Genomic DNA, 27,720 nt, shown 5'->3' with positions numbered 1-27,720 from the left:
TGTCTTTTCTTGGATTTTCTGTTTGCACTTAGTCACATATTCACTTTGATGTTTTTGTTTTTTGTTTGTTGCGGTTGCACCCGATTCAAGAGCCGAATGGCTCACAGGGCTATACCTAATAAATGAACTTGAACTTCATCTGGACTCAACACACAATAGTATGGACAAAGACAACACAATTTCAAACAGTTTCAGCGGTTTTAATGCTGGAGAGTAAAATAGGGTATGATGCAGAAACCCAACACACATGTTTGCATTGCTGAACATTGCCATTCGTAGGCTTACTCAACCTGCATATTTCCTGTAAATCGATGGGGACGCTCATTTAATCCACAAGTTGGCTCAGTATAAATATTGTATTTATTTTATTGTCCTTCACCCGCACCTCCAATTATCATGGTTGGCTGTGTACGGTGTGAAAGAAGTTCAAGATACACTCATAGAAATATGCATACGGGCAGTCCCCGACTTACGAATGGGTTCCATTCCTGAGACCCGTTCATAAGTCGAAACAAAATAATGTCCTATTCAAATGCAAATAGGTTCGATGCAAACCCCGACGCCTGTATATTTTGAGTTTGCATGTTCTCCCCGTGGTCACGTGGGTTTTTCTCCAGGTCCTCCAGTTTTTCCCTAAACATTTAGAATCAACATACGTTTAGAGTATTTGGCTGCTATAAGTTTCAGCATAAGCCACTTCGTTGAGCTATCATTTGTGGCCAGGTCACTTCTCAAAAGGAGCTATATAGTTCAGTGGGCTTTATCCGGTAAAATAAATATATATTTTTGCTTTACCTGCTAAAATAAATAAGAAAATATGTTTTTATACGGTCACTGTGATAAAATGTGTTACGGTTCAACAAGAAAAAAAATGTGTTAAACTGGTATAAAGAAATATAAATTTGCATGTAATACTGTAATAAACTGTCCAGTAAATAAAACATAAAATAAAGTAAATAGAAAAAAAAGTTTAATCTTCACTGGAAGGGGCGTAATGAGTCCTCACAATTGCACACACACACACACGGGTGCATGCGTGCACGTACTTGACGGACACGCACACCAATAATCCCCCGTATAGCCTACACAGGCTGTTGGGGCAAGTGCTGTTACTGAGCAGCATCTATAAAAGCCGCAACGGCACACAAGGGGGTGGGTGGCCAACATCATGCCCGGCAATCTTTGTCTTCCCAGGAGCGATGTTTACACACCGAACAAGGTACTCATTTGAGGCTGAGTCGACCAGAGAAGGCCCCAGACCGGTTCAGATAATCGTCACTGATGTTGGCCGTGAGCGGGAATAGAACTCGGCTCGCTGTGTTCGTAGCAGAGCACACCAAACCGTGACAATACAGCTCCCCACTTGCACACACTTGTCCGTGCGTCAGATGTCGCAAACGGGTTTTGATTCCTTACCCATTCCGTACCCGGCCGCACCAGGGTCGCAAACGGGTACCCGTACCCTACCCGTACCCGGCCGGGTACGGTTAGGGTACGGGTATCGGGTACCTGATTGCGACCTCTGGGATGAAGCCATATTGCAGGCGCGGGTGGGTTGATTCTAGGAACTTGAATTGTGAGAAGAGACAAGACGTTGGGAAATGAGTGACAAACAGTTAACTCACCAGTGACTCACGGCCTACCCGTACCCGTACCCGGCCGCACCAGGGTCGCAAACGGGTACCCGTACCCGGCCGGGTATGGGTAGCCGGGTATCGGGTAGGGTACGGGTATCGGGTACCCGGTTGCGACCTCTGCGGTGCGTACACACTCCCAGAGGGATGCTGTGATTCGTTACATCTAACAGAGGATTGCTCCACTGAACAAAATAGTTCCACAGTTCGGTTCGCATTTGCGAGTTCACAAATTCGGATGAACAAAAAATATCTTACGGAAACTCGTTCGTAAGTGCGGACATTTGTATGTTGGGGTCTGCCTGGACGCAAATACTATCAAATGCATAGCACTTCAAACGCAATGACTAAAATTAAATTAGCAGTTATCAATATGAACAATATCACGTAATGTCTTCATGCATGTTTGTGATAGCTATTATTTGAGAATTCGGTTCTCATTTCAATAAAACGTGCATTTCACAAATTCCGAAAGCATTCATTATATTAAATTTCGATTGAAAGCTTTCGTGACTGCAGGGATTCATCTTCTTGGTTCTTTTCTCTTCACGTAGAAGAGAAATAATAAAATGATAAAAATAAAACATAATAAAATACAATTCTCACGACGTTTCGGCCACAACGCAAGCAGCCGTCCTGCCGAAACGTCGTGAGAATTATTTTATTATGTTTTATTTTTATTATTTTATTATTTCCCTTCTACGTGACTTTACCGAAAGAACCAAGAAGATTAATGATATTATTACGCTTGTTCACCCAGTAGAGCCTGAGCCTCAAGACTCCAAAGGCAGGAGGGTCTTCACAAGCGTTCGCAGTAGTGGCAATGCATTCTTGTGAGTATGGACACTGAACTTCTTACTAACCTTACGTAGACAATCGTGAGTAATCCCCATCGAGTAATTTGCAGATAATTTTTCAACAACTGGGATGTTTGGCCAATACCAGTTACAAAGTATGTGTTTTTTTGCTATGGGAAAAAACAGAGGAAACCCACGTAGAACAGGGGGAGAACATACATACTCAAAAAACCTCTATTATGGATACATACTCAACACAGAAAAACGTTATTGAACCCAGGAGCTTCTAGCTAATGAGGCACGGGTGACACCACTGCACCGCCCTGCCGCCCAATATAGAATCTCAACATCCAACTCCACGTCTAGCAAAGTGGTCGTAGGTTCTCTTCACTTTTGCTCAGCGTTGCAGTTTCCAGAGGGCTTGTGATCCACGCTCGAGCTACTGCTGCGGAGATTCCGCTGGTACTGCTCCAGCAGCTGCCGCGCCTGCGTGCGGGCATCCTGCACCCCTTCACTGAGCTGGAGCCATGAGGCCGGCAAGCCACCGTCACCGTGATAAGCCCCTGCGATGGCTCCAGCCATGCTGGCCACCGTGTCGGTGTCGCCACCCAGGGAGATGGCGTAGAGCAGCGTGCGCGCCACGCCACCTAGCTCGTCGGGAATGTCGGGCTCGGGCTGCAGGCAGCGCAGGAAGGCGTACACGGCAGTGGGCACCGACTCCAAGGCTTGCACGTTGTTGCCTGCGTGAGTGACGCAAACATCCAAACAAGATCAACAGCAATGTTGATGGAATTTCGATTTAAAGCTTTCGTGACTGCAGGGATTCGTATTCTTCGTTCTTTCGGTAAAGTCACGTAGAAGGGAAATAATAAAATAATTAAAATAAAACATAATAAAATTTCGATTTCAAAGCTTTCGTGACTGCAGGGATTCGTATTCTTCGTTCTTTCGGTAAAGTCACGTAGAAGGGAAATAATAAAATAATAAAAATAAAACATGATCAAATTTCGATTTCAAAGCTTTCGTGACTGCAGAGATTCATCTTCTTGGTTCTTTCGGTAAAGTCACGTAGAAGGGAAATAATAAAATAATAAAAAATAAAACATAATAAAATTTCGATTTCAAAGCTTTCATGACTGCAGGGATTCATCTTCTTGGTTCTTTCGGTAAAGTCACGTAGAAGGGAAATAATAAAATAATAAAAATAAAACATAATACAATTTCGATTTCAAAGCTTTCGTGACTGCAGGGATCCATCTTTTTGGTTCTTTCGGTAAAGTCACGTAGAAGGAAAATAATCAAATAATAAAAATAAAACATAATAAAATTTCGATTTCCAAGCTTTTGTGACTGCAGGGATTTGTATTCTTGGTTCTTTCGGTAAAGTCACGTAGAAGGGAAATAATAAAATAATAAAAATAAAACATAATACAATTTCGATTTCAAAGCTTTCGTGACTGCAGGGATCCATCTTTTTGGTTCTTTCGGTAAAGTCACGTAGAAGGAAAATAATCAAATAATAAAAATAAAACATAATAAAATTTCGATTTCCAAGCTTTTGTGACTGCAGGGATTTGTATTCTTGGTTCTTTCGGTAAAGTCACGTAGAAGGGAAATAATAAAATAATAAAAATAAAACATAATAAAATGTCGATTTCAAAGCTTTCGTGACTGCAGGGATTTGTCTTCTTGGTTCTTTCGGTAAAGTCACGTAGAAGGGAAATAAGAACAGGTCTGTTCTTCACCTGAGGACGGCTGCTTGCATTGTGGCCGAAACGTCGTGAGAATTATTTTACTATGTTTGATTTTTATTATTTTATTATTTCCCTTCTACGTGACTTTACCGAAAGAACCAACAACAATGTTGATGGCACTCGCTATTAATTATTGCTGCATGTCCAATTGAATACCGCTCACAAGCACACACTCAAATATAACATAATAACTCAAATCTTTCAGGACTAAGCAGAACTTTTAAATGAAATGCAGAGATGGGTGAAAGAATGTTCCATAAGCAATTCCTAAATCACCAGTTTCATATGTGCAGTATTAAAGATATTGTCACTCGGAAATGTAAGTGGAATCATAGGTGATGCCGCCAAAGCTTTGGGAGTGGAAGATCGCAGCATTCACCCAGCCCACTCTGTTCAGTTTGAATTCGCGACGAAAGCCGTCGACGCGGCGACCGAACATCGATCATCGATCTTCCAGCAGAGGTCGCAAACGGGTTTTGATTCCTTACCCGTACCCGGCCGCACCAGGGTCGCAAACGGGTACCCGTACCCGTACCCGGCCATACCCGTACCCTACCCGTACCCAGCCGGGTACCCGGCCGGGTACGGGTAGGGTACGGGTATCGGGTACCTGATTGCGACCTCTGGGATGAAGCCATGTTGCAGGCGCGGGTGGGTTGATTCTAGGAACTTGAATTGTGAGAAGGACAAGACGTTGGGAAATGAGTGACAAACAGTTACTCACCAGTGACTCACGGCCTTCTCACTCATTGGTTGGGGTGAGTCACGTGCGGCTACCCGTACCCGGCCGCACCAGGGTCGCAAACGGGTACCCGTACCTGTACCCAGCCGGGTACGGGTAGCCGGGTATCGAGTAGGGTACGGGTACCCGGTTGCGACCTCTGTCTCCCAGTGTTCAGAGCAACAACACAATGCACTCTTCTCACAAGCAAACTCTCCCCCCCAGTCTCACCGAGGTACTGCACAACATCTTCTCTCGGCACGTCTTGCAGGTTCAAGAACTCCTTGATCTTCTCCAACCTATTGCAATAGGGGGTTGCACTTTTTGCACTGTGGAAAAAAAATGTATTAGATAAAGTTACAGGATGTGATAACCTTTTATTGTAATCATTTGACAAGCTTACAATGTGCATTTATACAACATCCACTCATTGAATCCTCACAAAGTGAAATAACCTTACGTGAATTAGTCATCATCATATTTATTATATCACGATGTAACGCGATTTTTGTTCCTGGTTAGTAAGTGTTATTTTCTAATTGCTTATTCCTCAAAAGTATATGAAATGGCTGCTATTATTCCCCACAAACTTTGCTTTCGTGACCAGGACTTTTACGTGAAGGAATGACACAAATGCACACCACGTTTTCTCTTTGAAAATAGGTACATTTCAAAATATCACTGTCCTGGTCACAAAAGCAAAGTTTGTGGGGAATAATAGCCATGTTCTGTACTTTTGAAGCATATGAGACTAGGTTTTTCCTCTTTTATCTGGCAACAAAACAGGTGTTAAGTTGTTAAAACACCAAACTGAAACCTTTTACAAGGAATCATGTCTGCATTAAAAAAGCATACTCTGATAATATATGCATTGTCTTTGAAACTAATTGGTCCACACCAGAGACAGCTTTCTTTTGAGCCTAGTCTCAAATGGTATTAGACCAGAGGACGCCAAAAGGCGTACAGCACAAAAATAACGCACTATCAGAGTAATGAGAGCTCGGGATGAGCATCTACATCATGGGACCTCCTTTGCCAGTTCCAAAATATGAGAATAGGTTTTTCCCATTTTATCTGGCAACAAAACAGGTGTTAAGTTGTTAAAACAGGCATAAGCAATTGGAAAATGACACTTCCTACCCAGGAGCAAAAAAAAATTTGTTACACAGTGAATTATCAGCCATGGTCTCTCCTACACTGCTGGATAAAGACCTTCCCATGCCATCACCATTCCTCAAGGTCCAGAAATTTCACAATCTATCTCCCGCAATGTGCCGGGTGTTGGCCAAATGCATCCCAATGCTGAAAAATACCTGAAAATTAATTCTAGATTTGAAGCTTCACTTGATGCAGCTAATTCGGCTGTGACGGTCCCACCTGATGACGGAGACTTGTGTTGCCTCCGAAACGTCGTGATTTTTGTTTTTATTTTATTTTATTTTCATTAATTTTGATGTTTTACCTACGTGACTTTACCGAAAAAACCTAAGAACCTGAAAATTAACCAATGGAGATTACACAGAGCAGCAACATCACCCCCAGCTACAACAAACTTGGCAGGACCCTCCTGGAAAAAGTCCGGAGACTCAATGAGGCTTGGCTGGGTAATCAAGCATCATGATAAAGATGAGAACTGATCTGTGTCAGATGACCCACATTTACACAGCGGAAAAAAATAAAGTCAGCCTACAGGCAGGACACACACACGTGGCAGAAATGTGAGACATGGCCTTGGTAAGGTCAGGATAAATGAATTCCGCACTTGTACTTAGTGGGAAGCATTGTCCATCATAGAGGGAAATATGATGGTTATTATGAAGTGGGAATTTTAGTCCCTCGAGGAATCAAAACTGAAGTTTTTGGATATATGGGATAGAGTTTCCCAGCTATCAACAAGACTCTGAAACACTTAGCGATGTGAGGATGTTTCAGATATCACACGTGAAATAGTGACCACTTCTCTTGGCAGAAAAAAAAATTTGAAAGCTCCCAAACCAGATGGAAAAACTGTGACCTCTTCATAAAAGCAGCACTACTATTTTCTAATGCTTACAAGCTATGCAATGCCTCCATCATGGAAATATGCCTAAATTATTACACGTCACCGATGCGTTTCGTTTTTTATCCTTCCCCCCGCACCTCCGATTAGCACGGTTGGCTACGTACGGTGCAAAAGAAGTTCAACATATGAACATACAACCAAATAATGGATATTTTAGAGGCCAACCCATACATAAACAAGCTGCAGTTACAAATGTTTCTATAATTTGTTGCTTACTCATCAGATTTTAATAACAAATGAATATCAAAATACGCTTAACATGTAGGTTTTCGCGACCAATATCATCCATAGAGGTTTTTGGGTTAGTTCGCGTAAATATATAAATGTTTTGTTAAAACCGGCCACCACCCGACACAGCCAACTAGTAAGGGTTGTTCTGGTTACGTGACAACCCTTACTCGTTGGCTGTGTCGGGTGGTGGCGGGTTTTAATGACACATTTATATATTTACGCGATCTAACCCAAAAACCTCTATTATGGATCATTACGCTTAGCTTTCGTAGAAGTCCTATGAAAAAGCATTTGATTCGGTGGAACTAATGCAGTCAACCAGGCTCTCAAAGTCCACAGGCTTAATAAAAAATATAGAAGTGATCAAATAATGAAAAAATATGAAATAACTCCACTGAGATTACAACAAGAACACAAATCTCATAAGAGGACCCAGGCAAGGAGGGCCACTCCTCTCAGAGGCACAGACACATTACAATACATTTCAAACATTATATCGGAGAAATAAACAAGGGCATTTTCTGATGGCATGGTCCACAACATAGCCAATGACAATGCAGTAGATTTCTGCTGGAGGAAAGTCAGAAAATCTTGAACCTTAAATATGTTTTAACGTCTGAATGTTGCACTATGAGATCTCTATTACCAGTGGCAAAATATAAACGTAGGTTTTTACCCTTATAACTGGTACAAAACTGACACCTTTATTCAAGGCATCATGTTTGCAATGACCACAACACAAGTAGTCAAAAAAGCAAACAAAAAGAAGCAACTCTGATGATGATAATAATATGCACCGTCCTTGAAGTTGATTGGTCCACACCCGAGATGGCTTTCTTTAGAGCCTAGTCCCCATTGGTGTTGGACCAGATGACACCAGAAGGCGTACAACTCAACACAGTGCAATATCAGAGTATTGAGAGCTCGGGGTAAGCATTTACACTATGAGATCTCTTTTCCAGTGGCAAAATATAATAGTAGGTTTTTACCCTTTTAACTGGTACAAAACTGACACCTTTATTCAAGGCATCATGTTTGCAATGACCACAACACAAGTAGTCAAAAAAGCAAACAAAAAGAAGCTTCTGAATGTTGGTTCAGGAAATGTAAAAAAGAAAAGTTCGCGAATAACCAACCTTGCCTTGTCATTTGAGGATTCCTCGACCTCGAGCATCTCTTGTATCAGTTTGTCAACAAATGTCAAAGCACAAATGTTATCCTCCGCAATCGCAAAATGCACAGCTAAGGCCTGCAAGATGGTGCCGTTGTAGCCCAGGGAGTTGGCGTGGGTGATGCGTGCACTCAATCTGGCGATCTGCAGCAAAACGGAAGGCACTGTTATGGCGAGAATCACACACAACACGTGATATATTACAGCAGACTCTTCATTATCCGAAAAAAATACCATTTTCCGCCGATCAGTGATAATACTTTCCTGCTCCCACACAGAATAATCCGCCCACTAAGTGGGTAGCAGAGCTACACCAATCAACATCAAACTCCGCCCATTGTTGCAAAGACATGCAACTACTGTACTGTAGAGGCGATCACATGGATTTCGGATTAACCAGAGCACATATTTGCTTGGCTTAAGCACGTGACTTGTAATAAACGTTTCTAATAATATAAATGTATAACTGTTTTTACATGATTAATTTGGGCTTAAGGGGAAAATCCAAGAGTTTCTAATTTATGTCAAAATCTCAGGTGCGCAGTTAATCGGCAAATCGGATAAACCGCAAGTGGGTAATTGATAGTCCACTGTATTATTATCATTACACTTGTGAACCCAGGAAAGCCTCACCGAGTCTCAAGAATGTTTTTTTCCAGAAGGATCCTGCAGAAGCTTTCGCAGAAGGGGGTGATGCAGCTACTGTGTGTAATCCCAATCAAATAATTTTCAGGGATTTTTTTCAGCAATCGGTTGTTGAATAAGAATATGGCCAATACCCATCAAGTTCCTGACTCAAACACCTCTCTGTGTGGAGTGTGTATGTTCTCCCCCCATTCTACATGGGTTTCCTCTGGGTTCTCCAGTATTCTCCCATACTAAAAAAAAGCCGTACAATGTAGCTGTTAAAAGGCTGAGCATCCCAATGCTGAAAAACTACCTGAAAGTTGATAATTGTTTTTTTTACCCTTCTATCTGGCAACAAAACTGACTCCTTTTTTTACAAGGAGTCATGTTTGCATAGACCACAATACCTGCAGCCATAATGCAAACAAAAAACATAACTCTGATAATATATGCACTGTCCTTGAAGTTGATTGGTCCACACCCGAGATAGCTTTCCTTAGAGCCTAGTCTCACATGGGTTGGACCAGATGACGCCAAAAGGCACAAAACTCAAAGACAGTGCACTATCAGAGTATGAGAGCTCGGGGTAAGCATTTACACCATTAAAACCAATTATCATATTTTTTACTGGCAAATGACGTTCCAATGGTGTACCTGAAAGTTACTCAATTGTGATTACACGCAACATTGCACCCCACTGCAAAACAACATCTCAGTACCCTCCTGATTAAGAGGCTTGAGAATTGGCGAGGCCATACCCGGGTAAGGGCGCGTAACGTATTTCTACATGTAGATTGGATTTGAATAGATTTCATTTAAACACGCATCATTGGTCTTCTTGGTTCTTTCGGTAAAGTCACGTAGAAGAGAAGTAATAAAATAATAAAAATAAAACATAATAAAAAACCAGGTCTGTCGAGGCGACAGCGTCTGACAGACCTGGTTTTCACCTGAGGACGGCTACTTGCGTTGTGGCCGAAACGTCGTGAGAATAATTTTATCATGTTTTATTTTTATGATTTTATTACTTCCCTTCTACGTGACTTTACCGAAAGAACCAAGAAGATGAATCCCTGCAGTCACGAAAACTTTAAATCGAAATATTACGCATCATTGGGTTCGACACATGTCCACTGCATTTACCTACGTGTTTAACATCAGCAGTGGCGGGGTAAGCGAGAGCCACCGGTGCCACCCTCATGGCTCCACCATTGCCGAAGGAACCGTGCCCCTCAAACTGCTCAGCCGCCGGCGTAAATACATCGTCGCCAGCGTACGCGCGCTGCTGAAACTTCTCAAACACAGTCACCACGCCCGCCCCGTAGCCACGCAGTGGCTCCTTCTGGTATTCTTTGGCAAATCTGAAAAACAGGAAACCGTCGCAATTAAAGCAAATACGCTCAATGCTTTTGTCCGTAATAATATTTAGTTAAAAACGACTTAAAATAATATTGCAAATTCATTGGAACCTCATTTGCCAGTAAAAAATATGATAATTGGTTTTTTACCCTTCTATCTGGCAAACAAAACTGACACCTTTTTTTTTTACAAGGAGTCATGTTTGCATAGACCACAATACCTGCAGTCATAATGCAAACAAAAAACATAACTCTCATGTGAGACTAGGCTCTAAGGAAAGCTGTCTCGGGTGTGGACCAATAAACTTCAAGGACAGTGCACATTATCAGTTATGTTTTTTGTTTGCATTATGACTGCAGGTATTGTGGTCTATGCAAACATGACTCTTTGTTAAAAAAAAAAGGTGTCAGTTTTGTTGCCAGATAGAAGGGTAAAAAACCAATTATCAATGTTGCAACTTATTTACACTGGGAATTATTCTTAATCATTATTATTACTTATTCTGTTTGCTTACCTAGGATGTCTGACCTGAGTCTCAAGACTCTTTTCAGGAGGGGCCTGCCAAGTTTTCGCAGTAGGTGGGCGATGTTGCCGCATGTAAGCCCAATTGAGTAATTTGCAGGTACTTTTTAAGCATTGGGATGTTTGGCCAATACCAGTTGCACTGCATGCTTCTTGTTTAGCTATGGAATGAATCCATGCAGAACAGGGGGATAACACACACAAACTTCACACAGAAGGAAGCAGTCAGGAATATAATCCAGGCGCTTTTTACTGAGAGGCAGGAATGTTACTACTGCACTGCCACTTTGCCGGAATGAAAATTAAAAGGGTAAAGAAAAGACCTAAGAGTATGACAGAATGTTTTCTCGTGCAAAGAACATCAGCACGAAAATAAAAGTGCATCAAAATGATGTAATCAGTTATCTGCCAGGGTGGCTAGGAGATGGCAGTACAGAAATTGACTGAATTAACCTCGTCGCTCTCACTGTATCATGCAATTTGACTGCAGTGATATATACAACACATGGATTACATCTGAAGAATCGAACATTCCCAATTTAGGGGTCACTCTCCCATCTGTTCAGGTGTCAGCTTCTAAATAGGACAGCCTTTGCTTTCATTTGGCTTATTCTTGAAGCGGAGATAGGGATACAGAGAAATGTATCCATTTCCACCAGAAAATGTAGTCTTCTTCACCAAAGGGAGAACATAGGAAAACTTTTCAGTTGTAGGTACCAGAGATGTGATAGAAATCCAAAGTGGAGGTCAGTGGATTATTGTAGAGTTGACCTTTTTAAGGTGCTCATCAGGTCAAATTCAACATTACAAGCCACAACTCCCCAAGCTACAGGAGCTACCAAGAATACATATACATAATTGGAAACCTCTCTTTCAGAACTTGTAAAGGACACCACATATTCCAATTAAAGTGTAGAATTATTTTGCAACAAAGTTTGGTGACCTTTGCTTTAATCCTGACCAAACGCTCCAAAAACTCGGTCGACTTTCAAACACTAGGTCGTGTCTATGTCTTAAATGTTTGTCTCTGTCTCCGTGTCCCTAATAGGGTATTAGTATTCTTAGGTTTTTTCCGTAAAGTCACGTAGGTAAAACATCAAAATTAATTTATAAAAATAATAAAATAAAATAAAAATCACGACGTTTCGGAGGCAACACAAGTCTCCGTCATCAGGTGGGACCGTCACAGCCAGATTAGCTGCATCAAGTGGCTAATCTGGCTGTGACGGTCCCACCTGATGACGGAGACTTGTGTTGCCTCCGAAACGTCGTGATTTTTATTTTATTATAATTTTTTTAATAAATTTTGATGTTTTACCTACGTGACTTTACCGAAAAAACCTAAGAATATTAATCCTTGCAGTCACGAAAGCTTCAAATCTAGGGTATTAGTGTGTGTGTTGTCTTGTGATCATAGCAAGTTTCCGCCCGTGCACTTGTTTTAATCACGGGCATTTGATGTTTAAACTCACAGATAGCGGAGAGGATTTGGAGTAATTTGGCGAGCGACTACTCGTATCCGTGTAAAAATTGCATGAGGAAGCCGCTTTGCTATGCATTTTAGGTAAAATATAATCTTAAGAAATAAGATCGTGAATAAGAGTTTTCACAGACTCTCCATCTGCCATGAATAATATAAGTTTGAGGAAATAGGGCCATGGATATGACAGTTCTGTACTATCGCATCCCATATCTTCCATATGGGATACGACTTGCATCACACTGGGATTTTTGCACACAGCGTTGTAATACGGTGGTTGTTTTTGGAAGATTTGCTGGCTTATCTAGGATGTTTCTGTTGTGCGTCATCGCTTTAAGATGTTCTCTGTTCATATTTTGTTTGTTGCGGTTGCACCCGACTCAAGAGCCACATGGCTCACAGGGCTATACCTAATATATGAAACTTGAAACTTGATCAAGGGTCAGTACTTAAAGCCTCTGGGAAAAAGAAATCTATTGGGAGTCTTAAACCGTGGGATTTCATGGGCGTTTCCAGTTGGCTCAAGCAATCGTAATAAAAATAGTGTGACCAGTCTGGATGGCTCCATTACCGTTGAGACATGTCTTGAGCATCGAACCGCCCATTGTCGATGAGGGACTGTGCCACGGATCTCAGCATGGCAGTGTCATCCGTGTACTGAAAATCTACGATAAGGAAAAACATCTCGGTGTTAACGAAAGAGCACGAGACAAATTTTGTATTTTTTTTGCAACGTAAATCCAGCGCGGTGAAAGTGGCTCCGACTCTGTAAAAGATGTGATTCCAGACATACAGTGCCCTGGCGTCTACAAACTAAGTTGCCTCTGTGGTAGCAGTTACATTGGAGAAACCAAACGACATGTCTCGGACCGCATCCGTGAACACAAAGCAGACCTAAAACACGGTAGGACCAACACCTCAACCGTGGCAGATCACTGTTACAATTCAGTGGGCTCACCTGACATTGACTTCTCCAAGACAGAGGTTCTCTGCAAGCCATCTGGCTACCATGAGAGATTCGTTCATGAGGCTATCCACATATAAAAAACACAGAGACAATTTCAACCGAGAAGATGGATTCTGGCTTAGCAATCATTAGAAGGATTTGATAAACCATTTCGGGTCTTAATTGATTGTGTTCACGCTTACGGTGACTTTCAGACCGCATTCCATTCTCTTTCTCTCCCCCCTCCTCCGTTCCGCCAGTTGCTGTCCGTGGTCCTGACGTTAGGAAAAAACTGCCACCTAGCCTGGCACAACCGCCGTGGTGGTGACGCCGCCGCCACGTATTGGCGAACGGCGGTTGTTTAGGGTGCAGTGGGGTCGTGCACCTCTTGTGTTGTGTGCGTTGTCTGTGTTTAGGTAAGGGAGCGGTGGTGCAGCGGTTTGCGTGCTGCGTTGCAAACCTCGCCGGACCACCAGAGTTCAATTCCCTCACACGGCCACCAACACCGGCGACGATTATGGCAACCGGTCCCGGGCCTCCCCTAGGTCGACTCGGCCTCAAATGAGTTACCCCGGTGCGGTGTGTAGTTACACATCACCACTGGGAAGACAAAGGCGGCCGGGCGTGATTGCTGGCCACCCTCACTTCCCTCTACGTGTCTTATCGGCCTTCATGCGGTGCTTGCTACTCGCAAACAGCACTTGCCGCAACAGTCTAGGGGCCGTCCATAAATGACGTCACGCACCTGGAGGGAGGGGGGTGTCAGACATGTGACGATGTGACGAGGGGGGGGGGTGAGAAATGTGACGTCACATCAAAATGCACAACTTTAAATAAATATAGAATTGTTATAACAACACTATTTGTTACAACAACACTCCTACAACATCAGAGTGCAGCGCCACATTAAATACGCACTACAATGACAATAGTTGAAAGCGATTTGAAGCACGTTTTATTTTCAAAATGGAAATATGGTTTTGGGGGGGGGGTGGGGGTGCAGAGCTTTGTGACGTCATATTTGATGAGGGGGGGGGGGCGGTCAAAACTCGTCCAAAATCGCGTGACGTCATTTATGGACGGTCCCCTACTATAATCATTACCTCCTACACGGCTGGGAATCGTGGTGCGTGCGTGTCCGTGTCCCGCGCACCGTCATTGCGTCGCAGGTGGAAGTTTCGTGCGTCTTTGGCGAGTGCCACGGGGCTCACGAAGCCGCGGCCTTCGTAGCGAGATCCCACGACGTCCCCCAGCAGCGCGCCCAGCAGCGCGCCCTGGAAGCGCGGGGCGAGGCGCTCCAGGGTCGAGATGGCGGGCGAGGCGCTCATGGGAGGACCTGCTCAGAGACCAGCACCACCACCACCACACACACACAGACACCACACACACACGCCACACACACACGCGCGCGCTCCTACCACGGGGGAAGCCCGTTCACGCGATGAGACCCCAACACAGAGAGAGACCCACACACACAGAGAGACCCACACCACACAGAGACACAAACAGAGACACACACAGAGACCCACACACAGAGACACTCACAAAAAGAGACACACACACACAGAGACCCACACACACAGACAGACACACAGAGACACTCACACAAAGAGACACACACACAGAGAGACCCACACACACAAAGAGACCCACACACACAGAGAGACCCACACACAGAGACCCCCACACACACAGAGAGACCCACACACAGAGACCCCCACACACAGAGAGACCCACACACAGAGAGACCCACACACACACAGAGAGACCCACACACAGAGAGACCCACACACACAGAGACCCACACACACACAGACACACACAGAGAGACCCACACACACACACAGAGACCCACACACAGAGAGACCCACACACACAGAGAGACCCACACACACACAGAGACACACACAAACAGAGACCCACACACAAACAGACCCACACACACAGTGAGACCCACACACACAGTGAGACCCACACACACAGTGAGACCCACACACACAGTGAGACCCACACACACAGTGAGACCCACACACACAGTGAGACCCACACACACAGTGAGACCCACACACACAGTGAGACCCACACACACAGTGAGACCCACACACACAGTGAGACCCACACACACAGAGACACACACACACAGAGACACACACACACAGAGACACACACACACAGAGACACACACACACAGAGACACACACACACAGAGACACACACACACAGAGACACACACACAGAGACAAACACAAACAGAGACCCACACACACAGAGACTCACACACAGAGACCCACACACACAGAGACCCACACACACAGAGACCCACACACAGAGAGACCTACACACACAGAGAGACCCACCACACAGAGACCCACACACACAGAGAGACCCACACCACACAGAGACACAAACAGAGACACACACAGAGACCCACACACAGAGACACTCACAAAAAGAGACACACACACACACAGAGACCCACACACAGAGAGACCCACACACACAGAGACCCACACCACACAGAGACACAAACAGAGACACACACAGAGACCCACACACAGAGACACTCACAAAAAGAGACACACACACACAGAGACCCACACACAGAGAGACCCACACACACAGACAGACACACAGAGACACTCACACAAAGAGACACACACACAGAGAGACCCACACACACAAAGAGACCCACACACACAGAGAGACCCACACACACACAGAGACCCACACACACAGAGAGAGACCCACACACAGTCGCCGTTTCGCGTTGCTCCCCACACAGCCCAGCGTCTTCTCTGCCCACGTGGTCGCCGTGGCGGCCAATGGGGAGGCGTTCCTTCCCGTGACAAACCGCGGAATCGATTCGCGATCTTCGATGCGAGGTTCGGCGTCGATTCCCTCGCGCGAGCCAGTGGACAAATCGCACGGCGGGGGGTCCCCCCCCCCCGAGGTCACGGCGTCAGTACATTTGCTGCAAGGCCGCGGCCGTGGGGTCAACATTGTGGGGGACCACATCTTCCAGGAGGTCTCCCCCCCCGAGAAAAAAAAAATCTACATTTGAAAACTAATTTTCTGCCTAAAATATACAAAAAATTCACTGACACATGTGATGGACTTTTTTATGTATTTTTTTTTACAATAATGTAAAATAGTGTATTGTATTACATTGCTCTGTTTTTTCTTTTTTTTTTACCTTTTTTTGTTTCATTGTGTGTAATGGCAGAGATTAGGGATTTATAAAGTACAACCATAACCACAATTATATAAACATAAATCTATGCATTGTTATACAGTGGGGGAAAAAAGTATTTGATCCCCTGCTGATTTTGTACGTTTGCCCACTGACAAAGAAATGATCAGTCTATAATTTTAATGGTAGGTTTATTTGAACAGTGAGAGACAGAATAACAACAACAAAATCCAGAAAAACGCATGTCAAAAATGTTATTAATTGATTTGCATTTTAATGAGGGAAATAAGTGTTTGACCCCTGCTCAATCAGAAAGATTTCTGGCTCCCAGGTGTCTTTTATACAGGTAACGAGCTGAGATTAGGAGCACACTCTTAAAGGGAGTGCTCCTAATCTCAGCTTGTTACCTGTATAAAAGACACCTGTTCACAGAAGCAATCAATCGAACAGATTCCAAACTCTCCACCATGGCCAAGACCAAAGAGCTCTCCAAGGATGTCAGGGACAAGATTGTAGACCTACACAAGGCTGGAAGCGATTTGAAGCATGTGACGAGGGGGGGGGGGTCAAAAATCGTCCAAAATCGCGTGACGTCATTTATGGACGGCCCCTATGTGTCTTCATGGGCATTTATGGTTTACGATCTGGTCCATAGTTTGAGTTGCATGGCCACAATCGCGCGTCTGTAATTTTTTCCAACTTAGATGATACCGCAAGAGGGCAGCGTTGTTACATTGTTAGCATCAGTTGGCACATTCTGCACGGATACTTTGGTGCCAGACAGACGTGGCACTCCTTGGGGGCCGTCCATAAATGACGTCACGCGATTTTGGACGATTTTTGACCCCCCCCCCTCGTCACACGGCGTCACAAAAAGTCAGACCCCCCCCCCCTCAAATATGACGTCACAAAGCTCTGCCTCCACCCCCCCAAAATAAAACATGCTTCAAATCGCTTTAAACTATTGTCATTGTAGTGCGTATTTAATGTGGCGCTGCACTCTGATGTTGTAGGAGAAAACATTTATTAGAAAGTATTTAATTAAGTGGAACGTGTTGTCTATATTTATTTAAAGTTGCGTATTTTGATGTGATGTCACATTTCTCAAGCCCCCCTTGTAACACATCGTCACAAATGTTTGACCTTCCCCCCAGGTGCGTGACGTCATTTATGGATGGCCCTAAATGTCGTGTTTGTTAAAACCGCTTACATCGTAAGATTGGCACTCAGACGAGTGTCTCCACTCGCGCATGGCAGATCCATGTAGCTGCTACGCCCGGTTTTACAGAATTCAGCCCCGTCTATAATTTTCGTGAGACGATGATAGCTGCCATTCCAACCCTCTTTTTACTCACACAAAAAAGATAAGTGAAAGAAAAGCAGTGCAAATAAAAACACAAAGTAAAAAAGGTGTGCAGGTGAGGTTGGAAACCCAAGACGGATTATATTAAAACCACACCAAGAAAAAGAACAATGTGGATACAAAACAGATTGTTTATTTAATGAAACAAAGCATACTAACTACGATGAAACTTGTTAAAATGAAATTTCGATTTAAAGCTTTCGTGACTGCAGGGATTCATCTTCTTGGTTCTTTAGGTAAAGTCACGTAGAAGGGAAATAATAAAATTATAAAAAATAAAACATAATAAAATAATTATCACGACGTTTCGGCCACAACGCAAGCAGCCGACCTCAGGTGAAAGACAGCGTCTGAATCATTCATTCATTCAGACGCTGTCGTTCCGACAGACCTGTTCTTCACTTGAGGACGGCTGCTTGCGTTGTGGCCGAAACGTCGTGAGAATTATTTTATGTTTTATTTTTTATAATTGTATTATTTCCCTTCTACGTGGCTTTACCGAAAGAACCAAGAAGTTGTTCAAATCAGTGTTTAAAAACCATGTTTGTTTTTGTGTGCACATGTGTGCATATGTATGTGTGAGTATGTGTGAGAGTTCGGCTACATGGAGGAGACTACGCGCAGTCTTGCTCATCACACTGACCCATCGTCAATGCTCCATCGCCAACCGGGGGGGTTAGGTTCCTGGAAAAGGGTTCTATGGAAAATAGGGGTTAGGGCAACCAAAGTCATGGTCAGACTCGTCATAGCTTAACTAACTTGCCTGTTTATTAACTAAACACCGAATAAAATAATTACATTACACAATAACATCCTGAACCATAAATATTACATTAACTTTACAAACCTTTAATATTGAGGATAGAAGTCGATTATGATGACGATGACAATGACAATAACGATGACAATGAGATGATGGGGGAACGGGTGCTAAGACGGAGGTGCTCAGCCCACCCTCCCACCTCTTTCTCCGGGTCATCAATGACAGATTAGTTGGGCAGGCGAGGAGTTCAAGTTCAAGTTCATTTATTAGGTATAGCCCTGTCAGCCATTCGGCTCTTGAATCGGGTGCAACCGCAACAAACAAAAAACAAAAACACGAACAAAAAACATCTTAAAGTGAATATGTGACTATGTGCAAACAGAAAATCCAAGAAAAGACAGCAAAATATTGCAGAAAAAAACACCGTACACCAACGCTGTGTGCAAAAATCCCAGTGGGATGCAAGTCAAACAACAACAACAACCACAAGACAACTTAGATTAAAGCCATCAGTCTTACTCTGTACTACAACAAACAAACATGGCTAAACCAATACACTTTTCGAAATCACCAGAGGCGATGGGGCAGGCGAGGAGGCAGGCACAGTGGTGCCGCTGGCTAAATCGGTGGTGCTGTTTTTTTTCCTTTAAAAAAAATTGTTCGGATGCATGGCTGCTGCGTTTTTGTGTGCAGGTCCCGGTACACCTCCCTCTATGGTTGCGATGCGGCACGGTCTGTGGCCTGCGAGAATCGCAACAAAGCAGATGGACAGCTGGTAAGCTACGACGCAGCCTCAAGAGGTGCGCAGAGGTGCGGCGGAGAATCACACCCCCACTAAATCGGTGAATGGGTGTTGCGGACCCGTGCTTTTGGTAAATTGGTATACAGATGATAAACCGCGTGTACATGCATTCCGCGGTTGCCAAGTCCGCAGTGTATACGTAAATAGATGTATAGTGCAAAGAAGAGGAACAAGACAGACAAGGTAGTGCACGTGACCATCAGAGCACAGCCGCACATATCGATAAATAATTATAAGTGGTGCACACCACCGGTCCATGTGTAGTGGTGTGGCACATTAGGAATTGACCACTCTTTTAATTATTTCCTAGTGCAGCAAGGGGGGAGTAAAGTGTGGTTTTGTGAAAGTCCTGATGTGCTGTGCAGTACATCGATGCATGTGTGTGCAGCAGCATGCGATAACGGAGTTGGGCCTGTAGGGGGCTGGCAGGGTTATTGATTAACCGCAATTGTATGCCAGTCACGTGGTTAATGGCGACTCGGTTGAAGATTGCTGTGTGTGTGACACGTGCTGTTGCATCTTACAGGTAAAGGACCCAAAGGTTGTTTTTTATCGTTATAGAAATGTTCTAGACTTGTTCTAGACTTCAAGCTTGGCTTTGAATTGTTAGTTTGTGATTATATCCAATAGGAGGGGTTTTAGCACTGTGCACTGTAAAGGATGACGTACTGTAATTGTAATTCTCTAACCCTAATACTGTTTATTGTATGACCATGCACCCAGAGTATGACTACTTGCAAGGCTATTGAGAATAGAACACAAGCACAGTCGTAAATGGTACAATGGTGACAAGTACAGTACGTATATTGTACACATACAGTTCAGGTAATGGGTGTAAGATAACGATATAAGTGGATGGTATAGATAGACATACAGCTTAGGATTAAAGTAATATGCGAATAGTGAAGTGCAAAGGATACTGTCAAAGACAAAGATGGTTTATCAGCAGTAGAATTGGGTTTTAGATAAACTATGATTGATTAACCGCACTTGTACACCAGTCACATGGTTAATGGCGACTCAGTTGCAGATTGCTGTGTGTGACACACGTGCTTTTGCATTTTATAGATTAACCACAATAAATGTTTCGATTTAAAGCTTTCGTGACTGCAGGGATTCATCGTCACGTAGTAGGGAAATAATAAAATAATAAAAATAAAACATAATAAAATAATTCTCACGACGTTTCGGCCACAACGCAAGCAGCCGTCCTCAGGTGAAGAACAGGTCTGTCGGGAAGACAGCGTCTGCAACAAGTGAAGAACAGGTCTGTCGGGAAGACCTGTTCTTCACCTGAGGACGGCTGCTTGTGTTGTGGCCGAAACGTCGTGAGAATTATTTTATTATGTTTTATTTTTATAATTGTATTATTTCCCTTCTACGTGACTTTACCAAAAGAACCAAGAACACAATAAATGTGTTTGCCCTCGATTTGGAGCACCTGCCCACATTCTTCATTTCGAGTGTGCAACAATGGCATAGCACTGGCTGCTGGCAGGAAAGGGGATCTGCGGCGTACGGAAGTTCTGACGTCAGCAGGCCACGTGATATACACGAGAGGGGGATGCAGGGGAAAGGTCACAGAAGGGGCACACCAGAAACCCGCTAGTAGGTTCCATAAAGGGGGCGTGGCCAAGGTGGAGCGAGACCACGTGACAGTAAAGAGGGGCCCCTGTGGGGGACCTTGGGGCTTTTGTTGATGTGGGATCCCCGCTCGTCAGGCAGCCTACCAACTGTCCTGGCTGAGCAGTGTCGCCGACAATAGACGGCCTAATGATTAAGAGTGTTAACCCCGATGGTGCTTGTTAATAAAGAAGTGCCTCCAAGTCTTATCGTCTCCGAGTTAGTCACTACACATATATAGCATGCTCTGTGAGAGCTTCAGGTGATGGAGATTTCAATGAGCTGGGAATGCCAGCAGATTTCTGTTCATCTGGAAAAGCTCAACGCATTTGTGAATAACACTGCAACCTTAAAGCCATATAACAGGTGACATTCCGCGCAATGGCCTATTTTCGTAGCACATGGGATATGGCCCATCTTCAAAGCATGTGCTATGAAGGACCATTGAACAAAACGTTGCCAATTATATATTGTTTTCTACGAAGGCAATGTTAGTGATTGTCTGCGAGACCGTTGTAGGTTGAAGCAGCTTTGTGTCCGAGCAAGAGTGCCCCTTCGGGTTTGAATCTAGGGACACTTCAACGGTTACGATGTTGGGACCGAACAGCAGAGTTATGATGAGCGTGAATGATAGCTGTCGAGTTAGGGGGTGGGGGGGGGGTTGGACATTTAAATGTACACTTTTGTAGTAAATGATTCCCAGTGAAGAGCCACCCATTTTGGAAATTAAACCTCAAAAGCACAAGTGTAAAGGTTTGAAATGCATTCATGTGTTTGGATCCACGTTTACAATAAACCTTGACAGAGTAACTATTGCTGCAGTAAACCATCAGACGCAGCGGCAGGTTGCATCAGTTCCAGTTTTGCAACGTGGAACAAAGGTTACGCATTACAGCTTTCGTATCAGCATAAACGCCTGAGATTGATTGTATTTTATCTCACGAGAGTCACTACCTTAGACTTTGTAACATGATATGGGTGTAATAAACGTTGCATAGTCTGTTGCCATTACATTTGCAAAAATTCAAGGGATCGTTTGCAATTGTTCAAATCCAGTTTAAACGTCATTATAACCAATTTGAATAAAGTTCTTTATCAATAGAATTGGCAAAAAAACATGGTATTTATAGTAAAAACCCAAAGGCTCATTAAACCATAGAAAATATCAAAGTGTTACAATAGGAATAGCATGAGATTTGTCCAGCTGCGAGATGCCATCATCATACATTAAACAGGCACAATCGAACATTTTACTGATTCAGCATGATTATTAAATATGCAGACGCACACAAAGTCGAAGGAGCAAGAATTGCCCAGGCTTGGAGATCCCTCCAACCCAATGAGCCCAGATGCGGTATGATGATAGCACGTTCCAAGTTAATTTTATTCGAGCAGGTCAAAGAGGTCAAGATAGGTGTATCACTTGCAGGAGTTACCTGGGTCACCAACATGATAAAAGCAAAACAAATAGATTAGACTATCGATTTGTGCGGTTTGCACAGTTTGCGGATTAACCCCGCACCTGAGGATTGACAAATTAATAACTCATGGATTTTCACTTTAGCCCAAATTAATAATCTAAAACCGTTAAACATTGTCTTTCTTGGAAAAGTTTATTACAAGTCAGGTGCTTAAACCGAATAAATATGTTGCTTTGAAATCTATGTGGTCTGCTCTACAGTACAGGAGTTGGAATATCTTTACAACAGAGGGCAGAGTTTGATTGATGTTGATTGGCGTGGCTCTGCTATCCACTTAATGGGTGGAGTGTACTTCGTGGGAAAATGTGGTTATTGGCATAGAGGTCGTGAGAAAATTGTTATATTTTTGGATTATCCACGAATTAGAATTATGGCGCGGCCGTTCTCCCCGTCATTAACACGGATAATTGCGAGTCTACTGTAATATGAATTACAGCAATGAAGTAAATAGACATCTGGGTAAAAACAACTTTTGTCACGTGAAGAAAAATCGAAAATATTGCACTCACATAAAACAATGTTAATCAAGTAGTAAATTCCCTGTACCACAAGCTAGCTAGCTCAGGCACGTTATTTTTAGATTGATCATCGCTCAGTGATGCTTTCGAGGTCGCCTGTATAATAATAATATTGTGGGTATGCTTGTTTTCCTCGGAATGCCTCACCGACCCTCAACTCCTTTCAGGAGTCTTGAAAGGTTTTCGCAGTAGGGGGGCGATGCTGCTGCTGTGTTGAATCCCAATTGATGAATTTTCAGCTAATTTTTCAGCATTGAAATATACAGCCAGTACTGTACCACTTTGTGTGTGGATTTGGGAAAAAAGCCCATGCAGAACAAGGGGAGAACATACAAACACCACACAGAAAGGTGCGAGTCAGGAATGTAACCCAGAAAATTCTTGTTCTGAGGCACGAGTGTTACCACTAGGCCACCATGCCACCCAAATACAAGCTCCTTTTTTACCTCCCCTCTTTTGGCCTACTACCCAGATCTCTCCCCCAAGCTACCACTAGTTCGTCGTACACCAAGTCATGTTCTTTGTTCCTTTCCATTAGTCATGCCTGCTCTCAGCACCCTAAAATGCACTCCCAAATTGGAGTTCAACGCCTCTTGACCGCAACACTTTTATCTGCAAAACATGAGTTCACAGATAAGGTCGTTGCGATGATAATGGATGTGACCGATGGTCGACATACAAAAGGTCCAATTAAGAATGTCCACATTTCCGCGATTCTTTGTTTACGCTTTACAAGGAAGGTTTAAAACATGTATGCATTGGCTCTGTCTATGTGTTAACCAGGGAAGGGGCGAGGCCCCGATTATGCTCGTAAATATGCAAGATGAACTGAAATTTGATTTCAAGTTGTGATGTTATTCGGAACTTTGCTGAGAGAAACCCGGCCACATTGCTGAAGGCGTTCCCACACCTTTGCCAACAGGCACTGAGCTCTACGGATGTACAGCTTCCTGTGCGCCTTGAGTAGATGCTACCGTTATTTCCGATACCTTTAGAGGGCCAACGTATATTGGAGAGCATTCCAGAATCCATGCCCAATTTTCTTCCTAAATGATACTGATTTGTTTGATATGGCACCCTCCTATATTAGCCGGGACGTCCAAGTGCTTTACATCACATCTCTTCACAACACATTTTAATGGGCCCCTCCAATGGCAACTGTCCATGGGCACGTGGCGATTCAGCACCTGGTCTGCAAGCGGGCACTAGTCTGGCAGTAGAGGGTGATGACTGATATGGGTACTCTCCACTAAGTAAAACAAGGGAGTGGAAGATGGCAGCCTTCACGCGGCCTACTCTGTTAAGTGAGAAATCACGACGAATGGCATCAATGCGGCGACCGAACATTGATCATCGATCTCCCGCTCTCCAGAGCATCGAAACAAGCCACGCCTATAGCCCTGTTCAGGGCCAAACAATGCGCCAGATATGCCGTGGGACAAGGATCCTCCAACTGAATATTGAGGGTCTCTCCCAGGCCAAGTGTGAGTATCTTGTGAACATAATGAACACACGTAACATTGATATCCTGACACTCCAAGAAACTTATGTCTTGGATGCCCTACATGCTAGTCGTTACCACATCGATGGATACAATATCATGATGAGCCGCTGCCATCAAAAATAGGCTTGGCCATATACGTGAAGAACATCATCACAGAGTTATATGCCTTCCCACCAACTAACACGTTCCTTCGGAGTGGGCAGGTAGGAACTTGGTTGGACAGTGCATTCGTGCGATCCGTGTCACGCGGCGCAAGCTGCGTGGGGCGGCGCGTCACGTGGTGCTGAGCCCGCCCGAAGCGCTCTGTGAAATACAAATCAAGGGCGTGGCTATGCACGACAGACAGACAAATAATCCCTGGTGGGCAGTGTGGAACTGTTGTTCCGACCTGTAAAAGAAGCCAACTACACCTCCAGCATCAAGATAGGGCAGCTACACATCACCAATGTGTACAAAGCCCCGAATTTAAAAAGGCCAAAACCAGCGCTCCCAAGTGCACCAATCTCAGTCCTAAATACGTTGGTGACTTTAACAGCCACCATACTATTTGAGGCTATGCAGTAGATCAGGCCGATGGTGAAGAACTCACTGACTGGATGTCCACCGAAGATCTGCACCTGGTTTTCAATCCCAAGTAGCAAGCAGCTTTCCACTCTGCTCGCTGGCAAAATGACTACTACCCAGACCTAACCATCGTTTCCAAAGATCGAAGTGGGAACACACTTCACGCATCCCGCAAAATACTTCCAACTTACCCCAAAAGTCAACATAGGCCCATCATCACTCAGATTAGCATCGAAATCCGTGATTATGTCAATACGATTACCAAGATGGAACGTCATCAAAGCAGACTGGGACCACGAAAAGGAGACGATAGAAAGAGTAGCGAGTGGAATTCCTGTGACATCCGAACGCCATCACTGTTTTGTTGGCCTCCTTACTGCAGCCGCCAAGAAGCGCACCCCCCCCGCCCCCCAGGACCTGCTCTGACAGTAGAACCAGTCAAGCAGCTCACAGGTTGGTGAGACTCAGCCAGCCGCCAATGGTGGATTGAGTGCGTTGAAGGCCCTGGACTTTACACACTCCAGCCACTGTACCTGGGCCCGACTATGATGCCTGGGTGCTGAAAATCCAACAGAATATCACACTGCAAGAGTCCTGCCCAACTCCATAGCCTCCAAACTAGTGGAAAACACAAAAAGGACTGCTTGACAAAAACTTCAAGCGAGAGATCCATTGCCAATTACCCCATACAATGGTCTCAATTTCTTCACAAGACCCCACCGTCATCAGCACAGAGGAAGTGAGGGAGGCTCTGGCTGTAATGAAGAAAGGCAAAGCTGGCGGCAAAGATGATATCCCTCCAGAATTCCTCCATCACTTAGGCCCTTGTGGACTCCAATGGCTGGCAAAACTGTACACAAAGCATGAAAATTGGATGCATCCCAAAAAACATGACAGGAGGCGATGGTCATTGCCATACCCAAACCGGGCAAGCCAACCGACGACCCGGGAAGCTATAGGTCGATATCACTCCTGTGAACGACCTATAAACTCCTGGAATGCATCATCCTCCAGAGAATCAGCCTCCTTCGTCAAGTCAGTGATCCCAGAAGAAAAAGCAGGATTACAGTCTGGACGCAGCCGCTGTGATTGAGTTTTGGCCCTTGCGACATATCTCGAGGCCTGATTTCAGAAATCCAAGATCGGTGCACCTTTGTAGACTTGTCATCGGGCTACAACACAGTCTGGATTAAGCGCTTGATGTTGAAGCTCACGAGAACCATTCCCTCACTCATAATAATATAGACAATGCTGAGCAATAGGTGACCGCGTGTCTATATGGGCAATAAATCCACGTCAACCCAGTTTCTCAACAATGGATTGCCACAAGGTTCAGTATTCGTGCCAATGCTCTTCAATGCAACCCAAGCAGGCGAGTGGCAAACAGTGGTTGTCCTATTGATAAATTCATCACCTACCATAGCAATGTGGAATTTTGACCACCGGCTCAGGGCTGTGAATGGGAAATGAGCACGCCTCAATGCTCATTTGAGCAGGAAGTCGCTTTAATGCCGACTAATCGTCCACGACACGATTTGAGAACTAGACTTGTGAATGTCAGGAAAATCCACCGTGGATTTGAGTTGGATCCACGCTCCCGAATGACACATCCACGCAGCATGGAATAAAGCCACACAAGCTAGCTCGTGATATTACGCGTTTGATGTGCGTCAGGAGCCACCATGGACAGTCTTGCAGATGAGGGGTTCCTTTAGTGACGTCGCAGGCGAGTGGTGACTTAATATGAAAACGCACAAAACCATGACAAACACTGTACTTCTACACAGCGGCCAATGTGTACAGAGTTGAATTCTTAGCGTGCAGCACTCAAAGGAGAACCCTCCCCCCACCACCTGCCCCCATTATTGAACCCGTGAAACTAGAGCGACGCCCATGTACCTCCGCCTGCAGTTAAAGACTAATCTCATGGCACGCTTGGTTCTGCTGACTGGACGGTTCACAACTCAACGCGTTATGGAGCACGTCTACAGCTTAATCAGCGCGTTACAGAATGGGCGTCATAAAGCAGGTCACGGCGGTTGGGCTTGTAGTTTATGGCCTCGGACATATAGAGGCCACGGGCCTGGCGACGTCTCGGTGCAATCCCGGGTCTGTGCAAATCACTCAAGCCTCCACCACCATCACCACCACCCATCATGAAGCCAGGGAGATGCGAGGCGATGCGATTTGCGATGCTGCTACTGCTGCTGCCGATTTCCCTGTGGGCTCAACGCGCACTAGCGGCGCCACACGGACGCGTGCCATACACCACTACCTCCACACAGGTAGGCAGGTAGGTAGGTAGGTGCGTGCGGCAATACCTGCGGGCGCAGCCTCCCTCAACCACAGTGGCGCCCTGCTTCCCGCGAGTATGGGAGTGTGGGCGAGTGGCGCCTTATATAGAAGATGCGGAGCGCGCCGTGTGCAGCGCGTAGGACCGTGTGCAGCGCGTAGTGCCGTGTGCAGCGCGCCCCGGGGAGGAGGGGAGGGGGGTGCGATGGGGTCGACGCGTGGGGCCGTGTGCAGCACCGTAGCCCAGTGGCGCCACGCGGGGGAGACTCGGGGCTAACGCGTTGGGCAAAACTACGACTTTGACGACGAGACCTAG

At 44.7% G+C, this 27,720-nt stretch overlaps 2 protein-coding genes and 1 long non-coding RNA gene across 5 annotated transcripts in view; 1 reads left to right on the top strand and 2 right to left on the bottom strand.

Annotated features, from left to right (window-relative positions):
• Positions 1-179: 179 nt before the first annotated feature.
• Positions 180-27,477, bottom strand: LOC144722365 (ADP-ribosylhydrolase ARH3-like). Of its 2 annotated transcripts, none has more exons than XM_078600563.1 (7): positions 27,434-27,477; positions 14,458-14,640; positions 12,930-13,023; positions 10,145-10,358; positions 8,336-8,514; positions 5,138-5,235; positions 180-3,171 (listed from the first exon to the last, which is right to left on the bottom strand). In XM_078600563.1, exons 2-7 carry the CDS (start codon positions 14,630-14,632, stop codon positions 2,819-2,821), a joined length of 1,113 nt encoding a protein of 370 aa, XP_078456689.1. In that variant the 5' UTR covers positions 14,633-14,640; positions 27,434-27,477; the 3' UTR covers positions 180-2,818. The 2 variants fall into 2 exon arrangements, with proteins under 2 accessions (XP_078456689.1, XP_078456688.1); XM_078600562.1 differs by lacking the exon at positions 27,434-27,477 and adding an exon at positions 16,053-16,133.
• On the bottom strand, positions 5,264-8,329 carry LOC144722366 (uncharacterized). Its single transcript, XR_013586041.1, has 2 exons — positions 6,400-8,329; positions 5,264-6,219 (listed from the first exon to the last, which is right to left on the bottom strand). It is a non-coding gene; the product is annotated as an uncharacterized LOC144722366 (long non-coding RNA).
• Positions 19,897-27,720, top strand: part of LOC144722363 (zinc transporter ZIP12-like) — a 31,847-nt gene continuing 24,023 nt past the window's right edge. Inside the window, exon 1 of one of the 2 annotated variants that reach the window (XM_078600561.1) lies at positions 19,897-19,948. Coding sequence is in view for 1 of the 2 variants with exons in the window: in XM_078600560.1 (XP_078456686.1) it covers positions 27,269-27,397 (129 nt within the window). In the remaining variant the exon portion in view is untranslated. Of the gene's footprint in view, positions 19,949-27,164; positions 27,398-27,720 lie in introns of those variants that run through there. The other variant, XM_078600560.1, reaches the window with a different exon arrangement.

This window comes from Lampetra planeri, chromosome 14 (genome assembly GCF_965212315.1).
Source record: "Lampetra planeri chromosome 14, kcLamPlan1.2.h2, whole genome shotgun sequence".
Lineage (NCBI taxonomy): Eukaryota > Metazoa > Chordata > Hyperoartia > Petromyzontiformes > Petromyzontidae > Lampetra > Lampetra planeri.
The sequence above is the reverse complement of the archived record's forward strand: the minus strand, read 5'-3'. Positions and strand labels throughout refer to the sequence as shown.

Bases quoted from the DNA above. Each gene is read 5' to 3' on its own strand.
- LOC144722365 (XM_078600563.1), bottom strand. From the start codon at position 14,632: ATGAGCGCCTCGCCCGCCATCTCGACCCTGGAGCGCCTCGCCCCGCGC. The intron at 8,515-10,144 runs GTAGGTAAATGC...GTTTTGCTGCAG, and splicing joins CCACTGCTGATGTTAAACAC to ATCGCCAGATTGAGTGCACG. The intron at 3,172-5,137 runs GTGAGACTGGGG...TCACTCACGCAG, and splicing joins AGATGTTGTGCAGTACCTCG to GCAACAACGTGCAAGCCTTG.